Source organism: Myzus persicae, unplaced genomic scaffold (genome assembly GCF_001856785.1).
Source record: "Myzus persicae strain clone G006 unplaced genomic scaffold, MPER_G0061.0, whole genome shotgun sequence".
NCBI classification, from domain to species: domain Eukaryota; kingdom Metazoa; phylum Arthropoda; class Insecta; order Hemiptera; family Aphididae; genus Myzus; species Myzus persicae.
Genome location: NW_019104045.1, coordinates 195,257 through 218,375, shown reverse-complemented (window position 1 = coordinate 218,375; position 23,119 = coordinate 195,257). Strand labels below are relative to the sequence as shown.

The 23,119-nt window shown below is 26.9% G+C and overlaps 1 protein-coding gene and 3 non-coding genes across 5 annotated transcripts; 2 read left to right on the top strand and 2 right to left on the bottom strand.

The window, feature by feature from the left end:
* The first annotated feature begins 1,013 nt into the window (after nucleotides 1-1,013).
* Nucleotides 1,014-18,064, top strand: LOC111038034. 2 transcript variants are annotated; one of them, XM_022320965.1, is made up of 29 exons: nucleotides 1,014-1,110; nucleotides 1,319-1,482; nucleotides 2,194-2,394; nucleotides 2,702-2,910; nucleotides 3,136-3,305; nucleotides 3,383-3,567; nucleotides 4,321-4,638; nucleotides 4,750-4,983; nucleotides 6,362-6,532; nucleotides 8,116-8,250; nucleotides 8,434-8,576; nucleotides 8,832-9,087; nucleotides 10,091-10,303; nucleotides 10,424-10,610; nucleotides 11,111-11,240; nucleotides 11,437-11,613; nucleotides 11,733-11,881; nucleotides 11,948-12,060; nucleotides 12,139-12,292; nucleotides 12,389-12,510; nucleotides 13,817-13,941; nucleotides 14,599-14,743; nucleotides 14,811-14,929; nucleotides 15,027-15,182; nucleotides 15,593-15,720; nucleotides 16,679-16,855; nucleotides 16,998-17,125; nucleotides 17,545-17,659; nucleotides 17,734-18,064. In XM_022320965.1, the coding sequence occupies exons 1-29, from the start codon at nucleotides 1,062-1,064 to the stop codon at nucleotides 17,808-17,810; spliced, it is 4,650 nt and encodes a 1,549-aa protein (XP_022176657.1). In that variant the 5' UTR covers nucleotides 1,014-1,061; the 3' UTR covers nucleotides 17,811-18,064. The 2 variants fall into 2 exon arrangements, with proteins under 2 accessions (XP_022176657.1, XP_022176658.1); XM_022320966.1 differs by lacking the exon at nucleotides 17,734-18,064 and having other exon boundaries at nucleotides 16,998-17,130; nucleotides 17,545-17,653.
* Nucleotides 18,065-19,541: 1,477 nt separating this feature from the next.
* Nucleotides 19,542-19,614, top strand: Trnar-ucg. Its single transcript has one exon. It is a non-coding gene; the product is annotated as a tRNA-Arg (tRNA).
* A 1,778-nt stretch (nucleotides 19,615-21,392) lies between these two features.
* On the bottom strand, nucleotides 21,393-21,465 carry Trnar-ucg. The gene has a single exon. It is a non-coding gene; the product is annotated as a tRNA-Arg (tRNA).
* Nucleotides 21,466-23,001: 1,536 nt separating this feature from the next.
* On the bottom strand, nucleotides 23,002-23,074 carry Trnar-ucg. Its single transcript has one exon. It is a non-coding gene; the product is annotated as a tRNA-Arg (tRNA).
* Between the last annotated feature and the right edge of the window lie 45 nt (nucleotides 23,075-23,119).

Genomic DNA, 23,119 nt, shown 5'->3' with positions numbered 1-23,119 from the left:
ATAATATAAATAATGTATAATTGCAAATTATTATATTATTTGCTAATAACATAACATAATAATACATTAATAGACCTAGTGGGGTAATAGATGAAGTACAATATACAAATGAAAAATGACTGAAAAAGTAAAATTTTCAGACGTATGTATCCATGTAAGTTGACGAACATGAAAGTTTAAAAACAATTCGTTTTATAAAACTGTAAAACTCCACATTTTTATACTTAAATACTAGATGCGATAAAATGTGATACACAATAAACTCAATATTATATAAAAACTCAAAGGTACTATATTTTACTTTAATTTTAACACTTTATTTTCATCTTTGATTACGTAGGTGTTTAAAATAAATATTGCGATTGGTTTGTATTTATGATACATATAGTTAAACAATTGTTAACAATATTTTATTGCTTAAATTATAAATTTATTGATATTATTATATTACATATATAATGCTTATATTAAATGACCAAATAACTAATAAGTTATCATTAGTCTGCCAAGTCATAATTATTTTGTTTTATTCTCAACTAATATCATATAAATTATAAAATAACGAAATGAAGCTCTAGAATGAAAAACTTCATAAAAAAAAATGTTTACAATAATAACTTGTAAGTTAAAAATTATTACTAGTTTCCTAAGTATGTTTGATTTAAATGTAGTAAATGTTTTAATGAAATTAAATAAGTAAAGTAGTAGTATCATAAAATGTAAAATGTAAATATATTTGAAGGGCTATGAAGCATCTATAATTGATGTTATTACATTATAAAATGGTGTATGAAAATGTTATATTGATATAATGTTATGTACCTATGTAGGTATGTTTGATATCAAACTATTACAATGAACAAAAAATAAAACAACTTACATTTTTTTATCAAATTGATTTAAATGTTTATTGACATTTTTATTTCCATGACAACTGCGGCTAAACATATTGCTGAACAAAACCATAACAGGTAGGTAAAAGTACGTTGCTCCTGTTTGATAGTACAGGACGATCTTTCGGATTGGCACAAACAAATGGTGACTAGGTGCATGTTTTAAAAATGTCTGTTCTTACATTATTAGTTTTTACTATTTCTGCATTATTATTAGGTAAGTTAATTATACAAACGAAGAACGAAAGTGAACATTTGATAATTGTATAACTATAAACTATGATTTTATATGATACAATGTATAAAAATTGTTTTTATTTAAATGCAATTTTTATTTCTTAAACATATACTTACTATAAACCAAAGTTCAACCTTAAAACTATATAATATAATGACAATAATTTATACTGTAATATTTCATTTAGTCCACCCTATAACAGCCGTTGATGAAGTATATATATCACCATTCATCTATGACGTACAAAATAATACTGATACAATAATTCATATAAAAGGATTGGCATCTACAGTGGACATGATCAAATCAATTACATGCAATGTAATGGATTTGGATTCCCAAATCATTATGGTAACACAATTTATTTTATAGAATTATACGAAAAATGGAAGTAATCAAATCTTTTATACTGTCCTAGTCATCTACGATCAGAACTTTTAAGCGCCTATTTAAAAACAAAACTCGTAGATATTGTTCAATTTTTCCAAATATTTTCCAAGCTTGTAAATAATCTGCAGTTGTAGTATAGAGGGGCAAATTTATGAATTATTTATGGAAAATATAAAAATTATTAGCTACACATGTTTTTAAATTCCTATAGCATGTTTGCATTTTTGTTCTAATATGTATAGTTCACATTAAAATATGGGCTTCTGCAAATTTCAATGAACCAAGTAAAGAATATTGTTAAAAGTAAATTTTATATATTTTAAGTGTCAACAATTAGTAGTAATAATTAGAAAACTCTTAGGATGGTTCTAAGCTCTTACCACCTCTGGTTAAAGTTAACGGACACTTAACTGGCGGAATTCTGCCGGCAGCAAAATCTGTTATCAGCCGGTTAGCGTTAACCGACACTTAACCGCGGACACTGTAAGAAACTCCTTATAGCGTTGTCTATTAATTAATGAACTAAATGAATATATTCATATTATTATTATATATATTGTATATTGTATATTTCAAGGTAAAATTAAAATGCATTGGAGTTTTGAAAACTGTATTTAATTTAAGTTTAAGATTGGATATGTTAAAAATGTATCATTATTTCTGTTTTTATAGAAAACTGATATAAATCTAAGTGACACGTTTACGATATTGGCCCGATTCGAAAATCCAACAGCCTTAGGTGCTTTTAAGATACAATGTTCAAAATTCGGTTCACTTATGAACTTTTATGGTAATTTTTTACTTGTTAATAGTCTACATTTAATAATCGGAAACGTTGAACCAAGTACAATAAAATTAGGAGAAAGTGTTTCAGTAAGTATATACAATGCATATTCAGTCACTCATAGAACCAAAGGTACCTACGTACTAGGGGCGGACAAGCCCGGGGGAACGAAGGCAGATCCGGTGTCCTTCCCCGATTTTCATGTATATGGCCTAATTGTCTATAAAAATAATCATTTTTTTTTTGGGGGGGGGGGTTTAATTCTTCTTAGCCTACCTATAAAATGTCTTGGCCTGAAATAGTCCGCCTCTGGCTTCAGCAGTATTGCACCCTAATATCATACCTATAGGTATATAATAATAAATAATTTTTTTTATGTTCAAATTACATATAAAGTTCAAACTTGAAATATTTAATTTGAGTGAGCCTGTCCCTTTATTATGTCATTTAACTGACGGAGAAGATTATGTCATTTTACCCACGAACTCGATAAATGGAAATAAACTATCTACATGGATTACATGCCCCGAGTATAAACTTAATAGAGCCACTGAATACCAAATAACAGTAGTATATTCAACGGACGCAATTGATGCAATGTTAAGGTATGATAAAAATATGTTCATAAAACTAACTTATTGTAAATATATTTTTTAAAAACATATTCTTTTTATAAAAATAGCCACTGAGCACATTAAGAGATTATTGTTTAACGTTTACCGGATTACTTGAAAAATATCTATATAGATAATAATAATAGATTTACATCAAACAATTATATTACTTACCTATATATTTGTATTTATTTTATAAGATATCTTATGCTCTAGTTCGAACAATTTCAAAGTAGTGACCGTTCAGGCCGATCGTCCAAAAGTGATGAAATCCGGATTTACTAAAGATTTGAGAACTATTTGGTTTCAATTTGATCAAAATGTAGAGGGACCAGACTCGTGCGATGAAATATTCATGCCAATCACATTCAATCAAATTGGTCACGGTATATTTAACTTTTATAATTGACAATAGTTGAACGTTTTTAGTTGTTAAATAATATTATTTAAATTATTTGTATAGACGCTGTTTGTTGGTTTTCTTCAGATCATTTAACGGTACTCTTAGGAAATGTGAAAACTATTAAAGAAAACAGACTTCATATTCAATTTTCTTCAAACAATAATATAAGAAGTTACCGGTCGTGGCCTAATTTGAGTTCACCTATGCAAAATATTGAAATTATTGTACCAATAATTCCTTCTGAGGTGATTAATTAGTTTTTACTCAAAATTAAATTGTTTATTAAATCGGTTAAAATATAACACGTATACGCACAAATGATACGGATTAAACTGATATATTAAATCGAATATAGTTGATGCAATGCAACACATTTTTAATTTATTTAAGATTTTAACTCTAGAAAACGTAAGGATTGCTAGAATAAAATAAAATAAAAATTATGTTACAAACAACATATTATCCATAAACAATTATTTTTTGTTCATTCGATAATTCATAATTCAAGTTTTCTGAATTTATTATAAAAATCGAAATATTTTATTTAAATTTATGTACCTACGTTAAAATTGTAATTGGTCTTAGGTATATGTGTATTGTGTATATTATTATTGTATAGTTGTAGTTTGTGCAGAATATATTAAAGTAAGAAACTAGATACGTTATTATCAACGTCCTGCAGGATACAGGCAAAGCCGTGCCAAGGGGGTGGCAAATAGGGCCAGTGCCCTAAGGCAACAAGGGTTGTAACTTTTTTAAGGGTGGCAAATGTTTAATAGAGGAGAAAAATAATTCCCTACTTTTGTTAGCACGACACTGGATACAGGTATAACTGTATAAGTGTATAATACTATATTATTTATTATTTTATTCAAATAAACGTCGTTTGTAATCATTCGCACTAATCTATAGACTCAAAATTATCATTTGAATAATACACATAGTTATGATAGTTAGTGATTACAGATTCAAATAATAACGATCAAGTATGTTGTTAGGTTACATTGCCGGTATATTGGCTGAATGGACCTCGACAATTCTGCAATGTTGACGATGGTGTCATCCTTGGAACCCAATCTTCCGATCAACCTATATATGATTGTACTGGTTCACAAGTCATAAGTGTGTCCACGTCTGGTTCACCTATGCTCAAGTTTAGTCCGATATTAAGCTTTAATGACCTATCAAACTCTGCACATATGTCAGTGGATGAGTCTTCACAACGATCCTCTTTAGTGAGAAACAGTGTCAGGAGTCTTGTGATAATGATAAATCAACAAAACCTCACAAACAGCGTTTGTTTAAACAGTGCTTTGGTAATTTTTATAAAAACCTAATGTATGAATATATTTTGATGTACCTACTATGGTTCATTGAACGGTATTGTTCACTTACGCATTTAATTTGTCACAATTGCCTTTTGACAGATGTTGCCATACGTAGAATATACTTTAGAATTGTCGGGAACAAATATTTTAAACCAGTCAGGCTTGAAAAGTCAATTCAAATTCAAATTAATCGAAACCCATGGCATTAAATCCAAACCAAAATTGCAAATAATGGCACGTCCAATCGTTGCGATCGGATCTGAAGCTATATTTGAAACAGTGTTATATCCGATTTGCGGAGAACCAATCGAGGACGATTATAATAATTTACAAGTAAAATGTCTTATTAAATAATATGAACAGTACAATATATTAATATATATCAAATACCAAAAAAGAGTGAAACTCGCTTTGCTGTTTAATTAGTTTTGATTGTATACCTACAATGATCAATAAGTGTAAGTCTACTTTGCGTACCTAATGATAGATTTGTTAAATTTTAATTTAATGATAAATCATTATAAATGAATCTGAGCGAAGGAGATGGATGGTTCGGTATCTAATTCTAATTCTAATTGATTTTGTATTATAATAATCTTATCATAGTATTACATTATAGACTATAGTATTTTTTTTAATTCGATAGGCTGAACAAATGTTTTCCGTAACTTTCAGATTTTTAAATTATAAGCAAAGCCAAATATAGGTACCATACCATAGTATGTGATTATAGGTATAAGGTATATACTATATACTATATATCATGATACAATAGCTTAATATACATATAGCTTAAAATAAGTTAAAATATTTTGAGGGATTCTTTAGGTAGGTATAAAAAAATAAGTGTAATGGTGATAAATAGATAAAGTTTCTTTGTCTCAAGTCTCTACAATCAATATTTTTTAATTAAATCCTAAGTATTATACTACATTAATATTTAACGAATTAATGAGGACGTTTTGATAAAAATTTTAAATTATGACCATTTTGTACTATATTTTTATAAGTTGTCTAGTTATCTAATTTTTTTTACGCGTTAGGTACTTAACATGTGTTGTGATCGTGATTTTTTTTATAAATAACCTTGCATTATAAATATGTTTTTCTGAAGACTACGTAGGTACACCAAATTCCTAGTGTTCCTTATTGTAACAATGTGACTTGTATACGTACTGAACATAATAAAGTAATGTTATTATTTTCGTTTTACGGCACGTAAATTATATCTGATTCCTTATTAATATTATTATTGTTTCGGATTTTCAATTCCTCAGATATCACTATTTTATCTTTTAATTGAGCTATTATTATTATTATTTATTTATTCAAATGGGTAACCGAATTTTATCAATTTATATACAATTTTGTTTGAGGTCGCTAACATTCGTTAAATCTCGCCTATATAGTATATACATAACATCATAAAGTAATCATTTCGTAACGAACATCGGAGTATGGCATAATATGTATTACATTTATTTATTATATTTTATTCACTGATTTAAAAAAATTTACATTTGTATTAAGACTTTAAAGTTTAAACTTTGTTGAGTTATTTGCAAAAAAAAAAGCCACAGTGACATAATATACCTAGGTACATCTTAATTTTTTGTGTTTACCAATGTGTGCTTTTTCAAATAAATACTCATATTTTTAATTGTTTGTAATACTCACACATTGTATTGATGAAATATATCTCCGTGTGTAGTATAATTGGTATTTTATAACCGAAAACAGTAAATACAATATCATCGGAGTGAATGGTCCAGTATTGATATTAGATACAAAAGGACTAACTCGAGGCAACAATTATACAGTCGGTTGTGAGTTGCATAATGACATCGTTTTCCTGGAAAAAAAAACTACAGCAATGGCCAAGGTAAATCTATACGATATTAATACAAGTATACTTATTTAATTTTCCATACATCTACAACTATACCTAAACCTAAACCTTCCGTTTTTAGTCATATATGTATATTCTATCATCTACGATACTTATTTCTTTTTTTAAAATTATGTATATATATATAAATATAAGAAACTATTATACCTATTACCTATACATAATTCAGCAATAAGTAACGTAGATGAGAGAATATTTAGAACAATTATGGCTTGAAATGCATGAAGAGGAGACTATATTTAGCAATACAACCTTAGAATTTAAAGTTTAGACTTTTTTCTTTTATATTTTATTATGAAATATAGTCCAGTTTTAATATGATGTAGAATTAAAAACTAAGTGTTTGCTTGGGGGAAAAAGTGTACGTTTCAAAATAATGTCATCATTTATTACTATAATAGGTGTTAGAAACATAAAATAAAATGTATTGTGTCTAATAAACAAATTGTAAAAGAAATATAACTTATAATATCTGAATACTTCTGGGATTTTAATAGTAACTTCTACTATCAAGTGATAAAAAAAGTATAACTACGTGGAATAGGGGTGAACACAGGTCCCTTGTTCCCCCTTAAAAAATAAAAATAATACGCCCCGGTAATTTGATTGTTTTCTAATGAACAGTAACTATATTTAATGCAATTTACCTCAATAGAATTCTAACATGTAAATATGTATTAAAATAGTAATAGTAAAGACTGTAGTAGATCAACAATAAAAATATGTACCTAAAACCAAAACATTAGATAAAACTGTAAAAAATACTGATAAGACATTGTGTGTATAATATATCAAAAATGTATATTACCTCAAGTCAAGTACGTCATTCATATCGTAGATTTTAAACAATTGAAATAACATTGTAACTGGTAAAATAATATTTATGTATAGCTATATTATAATATGGGTCGTACGGTCGTCGTTTGCGTACTATTATAAAAGCTTATCAGTTATTAGCTTCATTAATATCACTCGAGAGCAATATTGTCTATATTAAGCAATAAATTATTGTTTTTGACCCAGGAGTAGTTTTTTGCAGTTAAGTCAATAAATGGAATATTAACGATTTGTACAGGGCGGAGATAAGCTCAGGTTATAAATACATGGAATTCTCATAATATTTCGACCACGTGTACCTTACCTACATAAATAGTTTTGAATGTTTAATCAAATAATCAAATGCCCGGAAAAATGTTAGTCATGAAAAACGATTAGCAATCGACGTTGTCTTTATGAAACTCTTTTTAAATACCAGTATTGGTATTCTAATTGTTTTGATGTAAAAAGACATTTGAAGTCTTAAAACTGCTAGTTATGGATTTCAATTTTAACTATAAATTTAGGTATAACTGATTAACTCTATATATATATATATATATATATATGATCTTGAATTGTAATCTTTTGTATTCATTATTTGTAAAAAAATTTAAACACCATTCATTTTTATTCATTTTAAATTTTAAGACAAATACAATTTTATAAATAATTAAAAACAACAACTATGTGCCTACTTATATAATATATAAATAATATTTATATGATTAATGATATAGGATGAAATCCAATTTGGAATTGAATCGTTTGATGCAAAAACAATTGTTGTGCCACAACAAATTGTGGTTGGGTTTGGTCGGCCCATTCACTTAAGGATAAAACATCAAAATTATGTAACAATGAGAGATATACAAGTATGTTAAAAACTGTTATTTTAAATTCAACCTTCCACAAAAACATATACATGTATATAATTAAATGAATTCAGTTTTCCTTTGATTGTTTTCAATAAAACATTTTTATCTTTATATTCGTATTTATGCATTCATGCATTTTGCTACTAATAATTATAACACCGCAATGTTTGTTTGTTATAGTATAAATGGCTTTGCAAAACAACTAATGGCGATGATTGTTTAATTGTCGGAAATTATCCTGCGTTAAAAGAAGCTATGGATGAAAAGTCATCATCAACATCGTCAGAATTAATAATTCGTGAATTAACATTGCAGCCAGGAAGGTATTTCCCTTATTTCAAAATTCAAATTATGTTTTGAAGCTTTTATGAATCGATTTTATTCTATTGATTTATATAAATTCACTCTTGGTAATATTTATGCTTTTAGTATATATATATTCTGTCGTTATGTTTTATTTAAATTTAAAACGATGTGAAAAATTATATATATATAATATAATTATGTATATGATGTAATTTATGGTTTAATTTAGTCTTTTTTGTTTGTAATTTTAATTACATACAATTATCATTTAGGTATTACTTTGTGGTTCAAATATCATTAAGTGGTGTTCCGATTGACTCAGCTGTATCCGTGGTTGTGGTTTCTTTTGAATCTGGTCCACATATAATGTTTTATTGGCCAGATGGAAATTTCAACCCAAGTATACCTGCAATTCCCGGAAGTAGTATCGTGATGGCCGCTACTGTCTCTTTTTTAACTGCCAGTTGCTTAACTACTTGGACTACGTCATCAGATTCTGGATACAGCTATTTAACGTCAAAACAGATGGTAAATACAGCGCTGTTGTTACGATTTGTGAGGCCTTAGGCAATTACTAAATTCCGAGGCCCCATAATTTATTGTAAAGTAAAACCAATAAAATGTCCTGTCAATAATCCTATACAAATTAAAAGCATGAATGTCATTTAAGATTTATTGAGCTTAGACCTCTGAGGCTCTGAATTAACTTGTACTGTTTACCTGCGTCTATGACCAAAAATGTGTAATTATAATACTTCTGTAGAATTAAATCCAACTGCGGATAGTTACGCAAAGCAACGTGAAGTTGGTTATAGTAAATGAGTTAGTCAGTCAAGACAACTTCTCATATATGTATATTATATATATTTAAAAGAAAAAACAATGTTCTTTAACAATTTTAAATTAATAAATTATATATTTTTTTGCATAGGCTATATTATTAAGCCTAAAAAACGATAATTAACTAAGAACAAAATATGATTGATCATCATAAAAAATTTTAATTCGATTATTGTGTCATAGTTTTAGTTCTGAGGCCATTTCGTTTTCTTTAGATAAAATTGCTAATCCAGATTATATGATTTCCGTTATTGTATTCCTCAAATATGTTTTTTGAGCTTTAGTCATGATCTCTCGACGCTAGTAGAAGTACCTACTTTCCTAAATGGAATCGTCAAAATGATTCAAATGGCAATTTAAGTATTATGAAAAGAACTGCTAGCTTTTTTTGTAATTTCTAATGCTTATAAGGTTAGGTAGGTACTGCATTACATTTTAATTATACAACAATATAAAATATAAATTGAAACTCAACAGCATAATATTTTTATTATTATACTAATGTACATTGTACAATCATTCAATTAAAAAAAGAATATCAATACAATAAAATAAATTTAACAAAATATAGTAAAAACTACAATTAGTGTTGAATTTATTGTAGATAATTTTTATTTAATATACACTGATCATATTTTATCAATCAATCAACAGTTCATAATTATTAATTTGAGTGTATAATATTATATAGGGTGGAAAAATGAAAGTCATTAGAGAATTCATGCCAGGTCGAAATGAAACATTCTCGCATGATATTCGCATTGCGGTAACATTGCCAAATAAAATTAACCAAAATACAGATTTCTTACTGAAACTTAATGTCCATTGTGCTTCTTTGAAACATGCAATGTTTGGGGTTGTGCCGATTTCAATAGTTGCTCCACCACGAATATTCAAATTAAAAGTATGTGTTTTGATTAACTCTATTGTAGTTTTAATTTAATAAGATAAATAAATTAGACGTTAGTAATTACATTACATTATGAGTTTATGATCTATATAAATTAATATTATTAATTACCAGGTAATACCAAAAGAAGGAATTGGTATTTTGACGAAATTCAAATTTTACACCGATTCAGCGTATGATAGAAAATCTAGTCATCCAATCCGATATAGTTTTGGATTTTATCTACCAACATTTACTACCGTTCCAATATATTTTTACTCATCAACTTTCAGGTTGCAAACAGAAATGATTCTCCCGTCAAGTTAGTAAAATATTATTGTATGTATAGATCGTATCAGTGGCGTATTTACGGGGGAGGAGTAGTGTTCCTGGACCCATAGATATACACCATCTATAAAAAAAAAATAGAACCTTATAGATTCTGAGCTGAGGGAAGAACAGTTAAAAATGTATATACTTTTAAATTGTAATACCTATAAGACTTAAAAATATTTGATTATTTAAATTAAATAACAATTGGTTTTTTTTAACATTAAAATGTTATAATCACCAATTGTTATACAGTAAACAATAAAATCTAGTATCTAAGTATAAACATATTATACGAATTACATATACTAACGTAATGTATTAAGTAAAATCATGGCCCATATTAGTAAATCTCACGTAAATATAAGATAACAATTAAGAAGAGACAGAGTTTTCTGGCCGTAGGAAATCGTAAATACGCAACTGAGACGTGAGCAGATGTTTATATGTTTGTTTTTACAACATAGTTTATTCAATATCTTATTTATGCAGTCAATTTGGACACAATATCAAGGATCAAAACTATTTTAAAAGTATGCAACGTTTACGAAAGTTGTAGTACGATTGAAGGTCCAGAATTATCTATCCATCATCCAACACAGGTTTCAGATGAAGACATAACGTAAGGTTATTTTATAATAATATAATATTCTATATAATCTTATGGTATTCAAAATGTATAGATTTTACAGTATATTTTTTACCAGAATTTAAAAAAAAGTTATATTCGTAATTGTTTTGATTAAAAACGATGTTACTATATACTGAAGTTGAATAATAATGTATAGTTATTAAAATATTTTTTGTCTTTTGTGTAGGTTCTTTGTACAAAAATACAGCAGAATGTTAATGAAACAAATGCTAACTGAATCAGAAGCATATTTATTCACTTATATGACAACATTAAAATCATTAAAAACTGAAGTCTATGAAAAAACTGCTAATGAAATATTTAATGTTATTTCAACACATATCAATAACGACATTATAGAAAGGTATACCCGTACTATTGTTTTTTTAAAATTTTTTTTTTACATAGAATTTTCATAATTATTTAGTTAGAAACAATAAACTATTATCAATTATTATTATTATGTATACTAAAATTGTATAGCGTATCCTACGGAATTGAATACATTCCATTTGGTCTGGCACTTTTAGATTCAATTTCTCGTACCTTTTTTGTGCTTCCAAAGTTTAATAATATAATTGTTTCACAATCGTTAGTGTCATTACGGGATCGGATATACGCTAGATTAATAGGTAGGTACTCAATTTTGGTAATAATAAAACAGAGTTTGTATAAAAATGTATTGATAATTTTCGCAGCCTACGATAATGCACCAACGTCAAATGCCGTAAATAACATGAGATACATCTTAAAAAATGTGAATTCTAATATGCAAAATATTTACTCGCAAACAGAAATAAACACCGAAGTGGTACGTTTATTTCTATGTATAGCAGAAGATTATAATAAACTCCAACAGAAGTCTGTATTATATCATGTCAATTATTAGGTGAAATCATTTTTACAAGTCTCGGAAATAGTTATTTTAAACAAGGACGACGGACCGGATGGATTAAATGAAAAAAAAAAATTGCTTGATAGTGTTGAAAATTATGCTAAACATGTTTGTTTGACATTAAATGAAGCACAAGAAATATATGTGGGTTAGTTAAAGGAGAAATACATTTTCAAAATTGTGCTAAGAATATGTTATTAAAACGGTAAATACATTTATTTTAATTTTAAATTGTATTATATAGGATCATTAGTTGGAAGTTTCAGCGTACGGCAAGTAAACGGCGTCAGTTCAATAGAACCATATATTGAGATGCCTACTTGTAATTCGGAAATCCACAAAAAATGCATCAAACAAAAATCTAAGGTAATTATTTTTTTACACGTCATTTTTTTCTGTTATATTTCAACAATCATAAAGTTTAAACTTTAAACAAAATGTACACTAGTATAAAATATTTTTTTCATCTATGTATGGAAAAATAATAAAGTCATTAAAAACAAACTATCTAATAGCAAATAATTATTGTTGAGGCTGGAAATTTAACACCCCAAAAAAGGAAACTTCTCTATATAAAAAAATGTGCCTTAAAGACTTAACAATAATTAACTTAAAATAATATTCACTAAAAACTATAATTACAACGCAAATATTAGGTATACAAAATCATTAAAATACATTGTAGTATTGTCATTGTGCGTATATCTGTAAATTAATTTTAATTATTTGTTGTGATACATTGATGTTATTTTAAAAATTGATTTGGCTTATTTGTGTTCACAAAAAAATCATAAAAATGAAAAAGTGACCTTAAAATCGTAAAAAGTATTCGGAACAATAACTCAACATAACATGAGAAACCAATTTGTATTTTGTACCCATACGAGCTTCGACGTCTTTAAAAAAAAATACAAACGTTTAAATCTCAGCTCTAATTGTCATATTATTCAACTGTTACAATACTGTTCTAAGGTAATAGATAACGTAAATATTTCATACATGTATACATTTTTATTAGCTTCCAGTATATTTTACTATAAATAATATGCTTGATCGTATTATTAAATACAACTAGGCATATAGGCATATTAGTATAATATAGTTTTAAAATTAATTAATGAATACAAATAATCTGTTAGTGCTGAAATCGATATTGTACGATAATGGGACCTTTATTATCTAATAATTTTCCCGGCTATAATGATATCGGCTCTATGCGGTATAACGCATAATATGCCATATTATAACATGTAAGTTAGGTAGTTCAACATTGAATCCCCGTGCGAACATATTACGTGCGGTGTTAAAATAAAATATAATACAGTCCACTATTTTGAAGTTTTATTTTTTTCATATCTTAAGTTAAGTTTTATAATATATAAGTACTTAACATAATCAATATCAGATTTTATAATTGATTAAATACGTTTTAGAAACAACTTTAAGCCTTCGTAGTATATTCATACCTAGTAAATTCACATATGTACCTATATGTGTGTAGTGTGTGTAATGTGTATAATGCTTTTGTATATTAAATATAAATTCAATATGTGTCTTAATATAGTATATTAATTTGTGTACGTAGTTATAATTCGTTTTTACAGAATTTTCTAATTTTTTTCTACTGTAATAATGCAATGATAATTAAATAATGGGTTTGTTTTTAATTTAGGTTATGATCAATAAAAACCTTTTTTTATCTCATAGAACTGAGTTTCCATTATGTTTTATGGGTTTTCATTTCTATGACGATTTTTTCACCCAAGTGTACGGTAATAAAGGCCAATTTCTTAAAAGGTAAAAATTGTTAATTAAATATTAAAAACACATATTATTATATTTATTACTATTTACTATGTAGGTACTATTAAAATATCATAGACTTATATATTTATCGAATTACATATTTTTAAATTTGGATAAACTTTGGCAACTGTGGCTATTAGATTTTAAATTTCAAACATGATCAAAATGTTATTTAACATTTTAGTTTATTTGCAATCTACACTACACTATACAGCTAAGAATAAGTTTGATATTGCTTTGATGAATAAAATTAATTATGATTTGATGTTATACTGGATGAGGGATTTTGACAGGATGTTGGAAATATTGGCTTCCCTTTTCTCATTATAGTAGCCACAGTCTGAGGTTAAAATATGTTTGACTATTGGCTGTAAGATGGATATCCATAATCCTCTACAAAGATTTATACGGGTAATTTCACTAGGACTGTAAGGTATTGATTGATGAGTATTAGCTGTAATGTTCAGAGCATGTTGTCGGAAATTTAAATTGTCCTTATATTATTCATTCATATTATATTCATAACATGTAGTTATATTTATATAAATTAATAATCTATACGAATGTTGACTGTCGGCTGTTTATTCTGAACATGTTTATATATTAATGATAATATTATTTAAAAGATATTTATGTATTTTTATTCAGACATAGCGGATTATATGGATTTCATATTATGAAGATGAATAATAGAAAATCTAACTATGAAAGTGTAGTATTAAATCCATCGAATATATTGAATGTTATTGAAATTCCTTTACAATCGACAACTGATACCCAAACCCAACTAGAAGTATTAAACGATAATTCAACAACTTAAAAACCTACCTCATTACTTAAGTTAATGCTGTTAATTTTAGTGTAGGTATTGGAACGGTATATTAGGTTGGACTAATGAAGGATGCAAGTTTCTTGGTGTAGTCACAAAATCATTTAATCCGTTTGCTAAGTGTGAATGTCCAGCATTCAAATATTACGGGTAAGTTAAACAATGATAAATTAACTAAATAATAGTAGTATAACTATTAACTAATATTATACGTTTATTGCATATCACAATATCACATTTTTTTCAGAATATTTTCAGTAGACGTTGCAAACATCTTATTCGATAATTCAGTATCGGATTCAACACACAATACAGTCGTTTATGATAATAAAAATAAGAACCAACTTTTCAATAACTCTTCGATTACTCAAAGATCCCTTTCTGATATATGTGTAGCTTTCAAGTAAGAAATATTATATTTAAAAAATATTACCGATAGTAGTTTTTAATAGTTCACAAAATAATTTTGTTTATAATTGTTATAAACATTAATTTATCTTGAGTAATATTTGTTAATCATGTGTTCTTGCGTAATGGTATTTTATAATGCAATATGCCAATATTATATAAGTTTCTTTTGTCATAAATAAAACCTATTTAAATGCTAGTGTACTGTATAGAATACTGTATTCAAAAAAATAATAGGAGATACTATTGTAGGTAAAATGTTTTTTTTAATATCTATAGATAAGGTAGCTTTGTGTGTCTATTCTATTGTCTTAAGTTATAAACAATTACGTTTTGTATCAAATATGTATATTTAAAAACATCCAACAATAAAAAGTAACTTATTATTTGTTCTTATGTTAACAGAGTAAATGGGGATCCTGCCGATTTGCATGATCAGAATCTAAGGGATTTAGAAAATTCTTTAAGTCGACAATTAACGGAAAAAATTGTATCTCTTTCTTCAGTTTTGAAAGAATTGAAATTGATTATGAGTAAGTTATTTTAGTTTTTAAAAATATTTAATAACGTATGAATACATGGATTAACCAGTCATTTAGTCCCTGTTTCTGAATCATCAACCATAATTATTATAACAAGATAAATCTCATAGAGGTACCCAAGTTACCATAAACGTATATTTAAACATAATACATTTTTATATTAGTTTTTGGAAATTTGTGAATATTTGTAAGTTTATAATTTAAAAAAATAAAACTTTTAACTTTTCAACCATTCAGTGTTTATATACGTAATTTATAACATTATTCATGTATTTAATCTATCAATCTTATAATTTACTTTAATAATTACTAAAAAATATAAATTGTAAATACTATAATACAAAAACATAATTTTAATTCATGTTTTTTCATTATAGTTAGGTACCCATATTATTTGCACACAATCATAACCAGGGGTGCTGTATGGGGGTGGCAGGGTGTACTTTAGCCCCACAATATTTTCTGCATCTTATTGGCCTTCCAAAAAGTTTACAACCACGCTGATGCAAAAAAAAAATAAAATATATTATTGAAACCATAATGCGTATACCTAGTATAATATGTATAGAGGTAATGTATATTTATATTCGTACCTATATCGTTGGTATGCATATCAAAAGCTCTTTTCAATTTCTAACTTTCCAATTTTTACTTTATTTAAAATATTTAATATATAACTTTTCAATCCCACGCACATACATGCATAAAATACCTATGTACTATTAGTATTTACCATGATGAAGAAAAAGTAATTAGAGGATGAAACAAAATTGGCCAGGTTACATTTTTGCATCCCTGTTAAAAAAAACTTAAATTTCACCATTGATTATAGTACTTTCACAACCTCAATAATGTACAAATATACAGTTGTATATATTATACCATATTACTATAATGTTTATTTATAAAAATAATTTAGGACTCAATATGTTTTCCATTATTATTGTAGGTGAACCGATGTATATAACTTTACATTTAATGCAAAACGTAAATATTACTACAGATGAATCTATTCAAGACCTTGTTAAGAAACTAGCTGATGGATCTTTAATTGTATATGACTTGCATAGATTTAGGTTATATGTGCCAGAACAACCATTGCGAATTATCCAGCCACGTAACTTAGGTAACAATTAATAAAATTACTTTTTTTTATACTATATATATATGTATTATAAAATTTGAAATAAAATGCATTATTCTTTAACACAAATACTATCATTTGTTAAAACTTGTATTTAACAAAAAATAAATGTTTTCTTTTTCAGAGTTTAGCGAAACGGGAAAAAATATTGCATTGTTCTTCGCTATATTTGTGGCTTTTCTCGCCTGTTTTGTGTTTGGTTCAATATTATTCAAACGGCATCAACTTCTTACCGAAATTTCAGATGTTCAAGTAAAGTAAAAAGAAATGCATTATACTTTATAATTTATATACATAGTAGTACTTTATTTTAAAATTTATCAGATAAACCAATAACATTTTCGTTTGAGTTTAAAAATGTGTCTGTTTATAAAAATTAAATAAGTATTAATAAAATATGTATAAAAAATAATCAAATTCACCTAAATAAGAATCAACAAGAAAGTATATAGTTTCCTAAGGAAACTTTCCTTATATCTAAATAGTATATTTCAATACTAAATAGTGGATAAAACTGAGCTTACACATACGTATCAAAGGATTAAAATTAGTTTGAGACTTTTAGTAGTAAAATATTAAATGATAATATAATTTCGTGTGAACATAAAATATTCAGATAGGAGGTCTCTACTATTGATTTTCACATAAAATACCGAAAAAAATGTTTTCAGCAAAATGTAAAACAAAAAGATCCTATAAGACGACCAAAATATAAGAAATTGGAGTCCACTGAATTGATTGAACAAAATACATCCTCAGAACAAAGATTTCGGCATTTTAATAACAGTAAATAAAAAATAATTATAGTAGTAAAATAATCTGCTATTTATCAAACTAAAATAATCAATTTATAATTTCAGATGTAGAACTTTCGGACTCTGGTATTACTTTACATTCTGATAGGACACAAATCAATTTATTACAGCAACTGCATTAGATTATAATTTGAATACAGATGACAAGTTGTGTATTGTACTTAATAGGAAATAAATATAATTCAGTATTAATATTGATTTTTGATGCCTTGGTCGACACTTTTACATACCAGCTACCTAGGTATATACACATGTATTATGTACCTATCCAGTGGTGCCGTGAACATTTTTAACGCAAGGGTAAACATTTAAGTTGTAAATACTATAGTGTGTACTGCAGATATTTAAAATTCATTATAATTATTACGTTATCAATTTTATTTCATCCCCTGTTCTCCGTCAACCATCCTCTCCAAACTCTCTGCGGTTTATTTTCAGGATTTACCGTAATTCAGAATTTTTTTTCAAAAAAATGTAATTACAAATTAACAACCGAAGAATTCCTTCTGTTGTATAGTGGGTATCGAATCATTGAGTAACTGAGTAATGGATATGTTCAATTTTAATTTAATAATAAATCATTGTATACTAATTGCACCTACCTATATTAGAAACAACGAAAAATGAATCCCGTTCGTCTTCTAAGAATATTTTGTTATACCTTTATATATTGTTATTTGTAATTTATTTTTCTTTTAGTGATGGAGCAAATTGAAACTATTTTTGCGAAAACTAGATAATCGTGTATAATGTATGAGACGATGTGCTTCTATTTTCCTCATATACCTAGTAATTATCATAATATAGTTGCATGTAATATATTAATATATATAGCTAATATTAAATTGTAAGAAAATACTTATAGTAATACATATAGATACCTCAGAAGTTCAGAACGGTGTAAATAGATTAGAAGTATAAAAAAAATTGAAATTAATCTGAAAATTTTGAAAATTGTTATTGTATATAGAAATCTCTAAATAATAGTATACTTAGTGGTAAAAAAGTGTTAAAATATTTTTTGAATTATAACGGAATAACAAAAATCGTTATTTTTCGTAATTTTGTCAAAACATTAAACATTAAATATTTAAATGTCTATAGAATATAACTATTTAAGAAAAACGTATGACATCCCTTGTAAGTTGTATTACATTTTCAAGCCTAAAGTCTTGAAACTAAAAATTATATTAATCTTAAACTAAAAATAATTTGTACATTTTCGTGGTTTTAACGAATTTTGGTAAATTTTAACTTCTATTAAAGTTATAAAAAAAGTTGTAGTTATATCTATAGATGTATTTTCTTTGAATTTACAATGCTATAAAAACAACTTTTTGGAGATCTTGTGTTACATTTTAAGATGTTTTACTCAAAAACAAAAATGCTTTTTATGTGTACAGTTGCAAAAAAACTATTAGTAATACCCGTCTAAAATTCCAAATTGTTATTCATATTAATTTTTAAATAATAAAAAGAAAATAAAATCTAGTTTTGAGTAAAAAATCTGTTTTTTCTTTCTTAATTTTTTGTTTTCCCGGATTATTTTTGAAAGTAGGTATTGCGAATTTTTTATTTTTAACTTCCAAAGTATCATCTAATAGATCAGGTTTTCTACCAGCGGTTTTCTATCACCCTCGAAGTTAAAGATCGAAGCATTTTTTCAACTATAAATGTGTCTTCGGACACAAAAAAATATACATTATTGGAAAACTGATAGGTAAGTGATTCAAACGCCACACAGATTTTAGAAAAAACACGAAATTGTAAATTTCTAGAACAAATACATTCATTGTTTTATCCAGAATTGAATACACCCTTAAAACCGGTAGGGTTGATCTATGAAATATATAGACCGTGTGGCCTAATGGATAAGGCGTCGGACTTCGGATCCGAAGATTGCAGGTTCGAGTCCTGTCACGGTCGTCAAATATTTGTTATTGCCAAACAATATTTATTTATGCTAAATAAATACTGTTTTGGCTTGCTAATTTTACAAATGTTGAAACCTCTTTTAATTTTTATTTTGGCATATTTTTTAAATATTGATAGATAATAACTATTTTATTAAACATAATAATAATTAAGCACATAATATTATGTTATAAGTTATAACCAACTACTTATTGGTCAGCTCATTGAAATAGCCAATAGGTATAACATTATACTCATTATAGACTTATTGTTCACATGTTTTTAACTTATAATTATCGTATATATTTACGTAACTAGGAATCATTTTACAGAGGTATTATAAAGATATATGTATTGCGCTTGTGAATTGTTTTATCGTAATCTCTTCATTTACATTTATACGTATTAAACAATCATATAATTCAACATAGGTATGTATATCAACAAACACAGACGAAAAGAGACTAGTAGTGTTTGAAAGAAAAATCTTAGGTAGACTCTATGGCCTCAAAAGAAACGAAAAAGAGAATACATACGAACGAATAACGAATGAAGAGTTGAGAACAATATTTGATGAGCTGGACATGGGTGGGCGTTCTCAAAAGCAGAAAGATAAGCTGGGTGCCTGGGTCGGTCAAGTTTGGAGAGCAGAAGGCCGAACGTTACATGAAATTGCATTATGGAAACCAGACAATATCTATGATTTGAAACTGGTTTCAAACCCGTTTTCAGAAACCAGTAAAACCATTAAAAAATCGAAACCGGTATTAAAATAAAAAAATGAAACCGGTATTAAAATTATAACCGAAACCGGAAAAAATTGAAAACCGGTATTATAATTCATTTTTTTAATTTTAAACTTTTGAAATATTTTTGTTTTAGGTTTCTCAGAGCTTGTAAATCGTAGAGTTCAATAAAAAAAAAAATCACCAATAGTAAATCAATTCTCATATTTTTATGAAAAATTTAAAAATCTTGTTAAGTATTTGAGTACAATAAAAAATATACTTATAAAAATACATAACAAAGAATCAAAAAATTCCATGGACAAGAACGGCAGGTGTTCGACATTTGTTTAATTTCGTTCACTGTAGTCCAGAGGCGTCATATGGCATTATGTACTTAAGCACCCATATTATATTTTCTGAGTATATCTTTCATGGCCTGCTATGAAAATTACAGACGATCCGAAAACTGAAAGTTAAAAAACATGAAAATCATAATGCGTATATAATATAATATATGTAGGTATATAGATAACGTACAGTGAAACCTGTATAAAACGGACACCTCTCTTAACGGACAAAATAATATGGTCCTAGTAAAAATATAGGCATTACCAAAAACCTTTCTATAATAGACAATTTTGATGGTCCCTTGAGTGTCCCTTATAATAGGCAAGTTTAACTGTATATTATTGGAATGCATATAATGTGCAATAAAAGGTATATTTCCTATTTAACTTGTTAAAATATACAATCTGTTAAATAAGTTGATGTCTGATAAGATATATTTTATCATATATGCCATCTATGCACGATACTTTTAGAGAAGTCCTTAAAAAAAATGTGATTAAACAAAATTTATTACCTACCTACTTTTTAAAAAAATTTTGATTTTTCAATTAATTGATTTTTTTTAGATCCCATCCCAAAAATGACTTGGCTTTAAATCTAAAAAATATATTACTAATGAATGAAGATCGTTTTTTGATTACTGCAGACAATGTTTTTTAAAACTATTATATTGAACAATTGAAAATAAAACCGTAAACTAAAACAAAAATTTGTCGACCGTGACAGGACTCGAACCTGCAATCTTCGGATTCGAAGTCCGACGCCTTATCCATTAGGCCACACGGTCTATGGAAAATTATGAGGAAACTGGTATATTTAACACAAGAGTATTAGGAGAAACTTCGGATTATACACTTTTAATATTGGTGTATTATATTTATTATAATATTTATTTTATATTGTTAATATTTTTTATATTGCATAATTTACTTCTGTGTACATTGGTCCGTGTCCGTACTCCGTAACCAATAAAATTATCTGTAAATATGCATTTTACTTGCAATTATCTTTAAAAATATGTTTTACTAAGCTTTAATATAATATTAAGGCATCCAGCCAGCCAGGTGTAGGTAGTTAATTTTATAAACAAATAAAAGGAAACGTTCCAGTCTCATTGGTGGATCACTACCGCCTGTCCTATTCGTTACACAAATGTTCAAACTGAAAGAAAAAATATTTACTTGAATTTTTTTGTGTTTATTTTATTAAAAATAAATACCTACCTACCTTATTATACGAATACATAACTATTTTAAATTGACCACCGTGTTTAAAAAATAGCTAGGCATTTAGGTATATGATATTATGATCATCTAAGATTTGAATATTATGGATTCACTTTCCTTGCTTATCTAGCTATCATATGTATCATTTAAATAAAATTGAAGACAGCAAGTTATGTGTTTGCATATGTATGTGATTGTGAATTGTGATAGACTAATAAGTTTATTAGTAATAACCAATAGGTAGGTAATGTACGTATATGACATATATAAGATATTTTAATATGTACCTAGGTACAATAGTACGCAGCGATACTAAATATCCAATTTATACTTCACAGCTTTCTTTAAAAGTTCTTAACCGTTTGTAAATAATGTGGAACTGGAGCTATGTATAGACAATTATAACAATTTATAAATAGGTATTTTTTTTTTAATATTACCTATTTATAAATTGTTATAATTGTCTATACATAGCTCCAGTTCCACATTATTTACAAACGGTTAAGAACTTTTAAAGAAAGCTGTGAAGTATAAATTGGATATTTAGTATTTTTAAATAATATTAATAATAATAATATCGAGCAACGAATAATGGTGGCTAGTGCCAATAAGATCCAAGTAGAGTAACATAATATGGCAGTATATAGCAGCATATAATCCACCTTTCGCCAAAATTGATACCTGAAATTATATTACATAGGTAACTGTACAAGTTTTATAAAGTAAAAAGTAAATTTCTAACCTAATTCCTAGACTAATTCGATGACAATTATCCGTTATACATTTTTTTTTAATTTAGTGCAACTACCCAATAGTACCTAATATAATAATCGATGATCGTGGTGATATGCATTTTACTATTCGAAAAATAAATTGTTTTCTATACTTAATTTCTAATTCAACTTCTTTGTTATAATTAAACATTATACAAACGTTTTGATCTATTTTTTTTGTAACTTTGATATAAATCAATGTTTTTAAATAACTGGAAAAAAATTATTTTTGAATTTAAACGATGTGTAATAAATAATTTATTTATATGCTTTGAAAATTACAGGAAAAGGGTACTATAAAAAAAAACGGTAAAAACAAATCTGCGACCGTGACAGGACTCGAACCTGCAATCTTCGGATCCGAAGTCCGACGCCTTATCCATTAGGCCACACGGTCTACATGTCGGAAAGCGGAAAACTACATTATTTAAGTACATCCGTT

What these genes read in the sequence shown, in the direction of transcription:
- LOC111038034 (XM_022320965.1), top strand. Translation starts at nt 1,062, where the DNA reads ATGTCTGTTCTTACATTATTAGTTTTTACTATTTCTGCATTATTATTA. An exon ending in AAACTACAGCAATGGCCAAG is followed by an intron (nt 6,533 to 8,115) that starts GTAAATCTATAC and finishes TTAATGATATAG; the next exon opens with GATGAAATCCAATTTGGAAT. An exon ending in ATACCCAAACCCAACTAGAA is followed by an intron (nt 14,744 to 14,810) that starts GTATTAAACGAT and finishes TGTTAATTTTAG; the next exon opens with TGTAGGTATTGGAACGGTAT.